General features: G+C 41.4%; 1 protein-coding gene across 3 annotated transcripts in view; it reads left to right on the top strand.

The window, feature by feature from the left end:
* Positions 1–5,062, top strand: part of wnk2 (WNK lysine deficient protein kinase 2) — a 44,352-nt gene extending 39,290 nt beyond the window's left edge. For all 3 annotated transcript variants that reach the window (XM_033626442.2, XM_078168578.1, XM_078168580.1), the window contains one exon: positions 927–5,062. In XM_033626442.2, coding sequence (XP_033482333.2) covers positions 927–1,226 — 300 coding nt within the window. In that variant the 3' untranslated portion in view covers positions 1,227–5,062. The remainder of the gene's footprint in view (positions 1–926) is intronic.
* Positions 5,063–5,299: the final 237 nt, after the last annotated feature.

The following is a 5,299-nucleotide window of genomic DNA, read 5'->3' on the forward strand; positions in this document are numbered from 1 at the left end:
TGACAGTTAGTTAGTTAGTTAGTTAGTTAGTTAGTTAGTCAGGTTCATTGGTAAATAGGCAGGTGGGTTGGTAGTTAGTTTGTTCATTTGTTGGTTGGTTAGTCAGGTAGGTCAATAGTTAGGTAGGTAGGTAGGTAGGTTTGTAGGTAGGTAGGTAGGTTTGTAGGTAGGCAGGTAAGCTGGTAGGTTGGTTGGTAGGCTGGTAGGTAATTAGGTAGGTAGGTAGGCAGGCAGGTAAGCTGGTAGGTTGGTTGGTAGGCTGGTAGGTAATTAGGTAGTTAGGGAGGTAGGTAGGTAGATTGGTTGGTTGGTTGGTTGGTTGGTTGATAGGTGGCTCAGTGGGTTGGTAGATAGGTAGAGTAGTTAGGTAGGTCAGTATTTAGTTAGTTAGTTCATTCATTCGTTCGTTTGTTCGTTAGTCAGGTAGGTAGGTAGATAGTACAGTGGGTAGGTTGTTAGGTAGATAGACAGGCAGGTTAGTACATAGTCAGGTAAGCTGGTAGGTTGGTTGGTAGGAAGGTAGGCTGGTAGGTAAGTAGGTAGTTAGGGAGGCTCAGTCGGCTGATAGATAGGTAGAGTAGTTAGGTAGGTAGGTTAGTTAGTTAGTTAGTTAGGCAGGCAGGCAGGCAGGTTGTTCGATAAGAAGGTAGTTAGTTAGTTAGTTAGTTAGTTAGTTAGTTAGTTAGGCCATAAGTAGGTGGGTAGGTTGGTCAGTAGGCTGGTAATTAGTTGGTTCGTCAGTTAGTTAGTTGGTTGGGTAGGTAGGTAGGTAGGTAGGTTGCTTGCTTGGTTTATTAACTTAAATATCAAAATGCAAACAGCGTCACTCATTATTGAGAAGCAGTTTTCTCACATGATTGTGTCGTATAAATGCAGTTAATCATTATTGTGAAGTTCAACATCTGCTCATTATCTAACCCTGTTAGGTGTCATGGACAGTTCCAGGTCCAGAAGCCTGCAATCGTCCCCTGTCATGGCCTGATAGCCCCGGGTCAACAGTGATGACCAGCCCCTCCACGGGGCCCCGGCCCAGTTATCAGCTCCACTCTTCTGCTCCATCCAGGGCCTTGCCCTCTCCTCTCTCTGTCAGCCAGTGGCCTGGGTTGCTCTCCCCCCTTCCTTCAGGAGTCTTTGCCTTTCCTGCTGTGCCCTCAGCCCAGGACGCCCCCAGCCCCATTCTAGCCCCATCATATCAGCCGTCCGACCCCAAAGCCAGGACTCTCTAACCTGAGTAGCATTGTGTCTTCCAACTCCGTTACCAAAAAGAGATCACATTATAGTTCTAGTCAATCTTATGTGCATATTCTGTATATATTTAACCAGCATGTATTTAATCATATGTACATACTCGTCTCCAGTCCTCAGTTTTATGTTGTTTGTTTAATTTGCATCAACATACCTCATGTCCATATTACGGTACATAATCCTTGAGTGCAGTGTAATGGTAGTAGTACATTAAAAGATGTATAATTAGCCCAATCAAGCTTAAAGGAGCAGATTTTCGTCATTGCTTATAAAAGCACCTTACCACTCATTGAATGTACATAATGTACTCTTCATTCATTGTACGTTTATATAAATAGTTCATGTTTGTGTTGCTCATATCACCCCTATATATAAGCTGCCGTGTGTATATATGAATTCTTGTTAGTCTGTACATAGCTCCCGTGTTTGTACAGTTAACACTAGGTAATCCATTGGTCGGTGCTGCAGATATGTGTCTTATTGCAACACCTTATTAGCCACCGTCATGCCGTCACTGTGAAGACTTGACATCCTGGTCACTAGGACCGGTTGCTTTACTCTGCTCTCTCAGTCCAAGGATAGGTTTCATTCTTCATCGATGAAATGCTTCCAGCACAAGCGCTTGAAATATCCTTAAGAGATTTGAATGAACTTGAATTTTATCTTCAGGTGGGAAAAACACCTGTGAGAGTGCCTTGAATTGCAGTTTCAGTTTTATGAAGAAAAGCATTTAGATTCAAAGCAGACACTAGATATTCTATATATGCTTTCACCTTCAAAGGTAAATTATGTGATTTGAATAATAAATGTAGATTGACACATGCTTAATTTAGCAACAAAAACATAATTAAACACTATAATCTGGTCATGTTGCAGTTCATAAAATATCACAGATTGTAAAACAGAATCTTGTACACTGAAGTCGTTTTCTTGTGGGATTGCTCTACCACCTGCACCACCGCCTGCATGAATACACTGATATTCTGAATGTGCACAGGTTGATGTGGTGAGCTTCAGGAGGATGTTGTTAAGAGAAATTGGCACTGAAGCCCTACGACAAGGAGGGCTGAAGGACTCAACACGAGTCAAAATCATAATCATACCATACCTCTACTAATGCAGTCTGTAGCTTTACATATTGTTGCCTTTGTGGTTTTTAAGAGATTACTGTGTGGGTGGTTAATTGTTTGATAAATGTTGATGATACGATGATGTTAGAGGCACACAAAGAATGTAAATTATTGAGAAGCCACAACTGTTTGACATGTTATTTGTACAATGCATAAGTTTTCTAAATTATGTTTATTCAGTGCTGGCCTCACGGAATCATCTGGCTCATACAGCTAATTGTGTGTATTATGGCTGACTTAATTCAAAGATTTTCGTAAAGTACTACGCTATCATGCCATCAGTTTTCTCAATAGTGCGGCCTCCAAAACAACACTTTCACTTTCAATACTTCTCTTGTATAACTTTTATTAGCAAATATCCTGAGGTGACGTTTGTTAAATGCATCAATGTTCTGATGTATTGTGGTAAAGAAGAGCAGGGGCAAAAATATATGTAGTCAAGAAGTACGTTGGGTGTGATGATTCAGACAGAGTATGAGTCAAGTTCCAGAAATGCTGAAACCTACATTTCCCATGATGCAACTTAATAGAATTTCTGACATCATCAGGGTTATTTATCAAACTTTGGAAAGTTGTTCCAGAGCTACAGAAGATGTTACACACCCTTGTGTTGAGTAAACAGAACCTAATGTAGAAAACTGGGGAGTGCTGCTTTAAAAAAAACTGACATGTTTGCACAGTGTGATGATAATCTAACTAAAAAAGAAGGAGCCTCTGTTTGTCTATATGTCTGTCCTTTGATTTTCTCGATAACTGCTCATCAGATCGACTTCCCACTTGGCAGGTCTATTGCAGAGAACCCAAGTTTGAGCTCTTGAGATCTATGGGACATATTTATTAGTAGTGCATACACACTTGGTGCTTCTCAAAGTCAAGGATGCTTCCTTGGTAGGGCAGGTCCTTTCAAGTTGGGTCCTACAGAGGCAAGGCAAGAATCGTGACTAGCATTCAGTGAAAACACATCGGAACAGGCTAGCAAGTGCCCAGGTGTGCGTCATTGAAGAGACCCTCCCTTCAATTCTGGCATATTGTGCGCAAAGAATTCAAGGATACACACATGCATTCTTGAAAATTCTCTGAAGGAAGGACTTGGTCCTTGGTAGAATTCGAAGGATCCTTGACATTGGAACAGTCCCTCAGTGGGATTCGATGACGTAGTCTCGTTAACATTCAGCAATTTAAGGATCCTTCCTTGACTTTAAGGAGCACCAGCTGTGTAGTGTATTGAGAAGCCCTCAGGAACAGCGCCAGGCTTTGAGACAATTTTACATAGTAGCCACATGTGGAATTACAACTTCTGGGTTTGTCAGGTGATGCCACGGGGCCCGAAAGACTTCTTCCCATAGACTTATATTGTGAAAGAGACGTCTGTAAATCAGTGGTTACATTTGTTTTGAGCATCACAACCCCTGCAAATGACTCATGTCACTATCACAATTTGATCCATTTGGTCTGATAACATTGGGAAAGTCTAGAGGAGGTGCATGATTGAATAATTTTATCCCCATTCAAGTTAGAGAAGGGCGGGAAGTTAACCTCTTGGCTGAGCTTGGTCACTGTAAGTCCCTAGTGTGCTTGCTCTATGGGTCCTATAATGCACAAGACTCGGGTAATGTCATACCAAGAATACTGACCTTCTTTGGCCTCATGTGGCTCTGAGCAATTTTCATAGGAATGAATGATGCCCTGTCTCCAATAATGTATCTCGTTCTCTTTATACATTCATGGTACTGAGAGGGGACCTGTATTAGTTCTTACACCGCTGAATGGCATGCTGATAGCTAAGGTATGACCTGCCATGCTCTCCCTCTGACTGGCTAGTACTTGTTGCCTTCATTTGTTGGGTTGATTAGGTCAAGGCAAGAGGAGTGGGATTACTTAGGATTATTGTAAGAACGTAAGGATAAGCCAGTCAGAAGCAGAGTAGGGCAGGTTGTGCTTTTGCTATTGTCAGAAATGCAAATTTGGCCTGGGTAAAACTCGCTCTCTGTTGCTCACTACAGTACATTTAAGAACAGATAAAGAAAGTGAGACTGGAGGTGTTACATTATAGCAAACTCAAACATTTTAAGAATCAGTGTCATAACTTTCTTAAGTCATAACTTTGTAATGCTTTTGTTCCTGAAAATAGCCTGGTCACAAATAGCTAGCTGTTAGCAAATGACAAGTATGATCTAGCATTACTAAAGAGACGCAGCGTTGTCATGGCAGGTGTACTGTTTAGCACCAAAGAAGACACAGTGTCACGTGTGAAGTTGCTTGGATGAGCGGTTTTAGAGAAAGTTGCAAGTGGCAATACCGAAGGCCAAGCAATCGGCCCATTCTGAACAGCCAACGTTTTGAATGGGCACTGCATTAGTTTGTCTTAAAGGCAGAATTTCTCCCATGATGAGAAATATATTATTTTTGTTTTTCTTGAGAACATCTCTGATGCAGCTATTTTCTTTGCGCTTCACTCCCTGTATTTGATCTGTTTATTGCTTGCAATGAAAGCTAGGTGTATGGTTCCTTTTGCCTGCTGTATCACCTGTTTTCCCCGCCATTTCCTGACCTCGCCAGATCGGTTCTCTCTCACAGAAGCTGTACATACTTGAAGACAGAAATAATAAATTCATTTTTGCTTGACACCATACAATGTTAGTCACGTACTTGTTTCATTACATACTAAACATACTATAAAGCCAAAACGTCTCTGTGTGTCTCTTTCATTTTTCAAACCTAGGTTTGTGTTACAAGCTTTCAGTGTAACAAATTCCTCGCAGAGTGGGCAGGCTGGACACTCGATAAAAATAAAGCTCAGATAAGCACTTGAATTTCTGATAAATGTCTGCTTTTTCAACCTGTCATGGCGATTTCTGTTTGCTATGTGTGTGATTCCTGTTAATATGCAGAGAAGGACAGTAGGCGGGAACATCTTTTTGTGT

This window comes from Epinephelus lanceolatus, chromosome 1 (genome assembly GCF_041903045.1).
Source record: "Epinephelus lanceolatus isolate andai-2023 chromosome 1, ASM4190304v1, whole genome shotgun sequence".
In the NCBI taxonomy this organism is placed as follows: Eukaryota; Metazoa; Chordata; class Actinopteri; order Perciformes; family Serranidae; genus Epinephelus; species Epinephelus lanceolatus.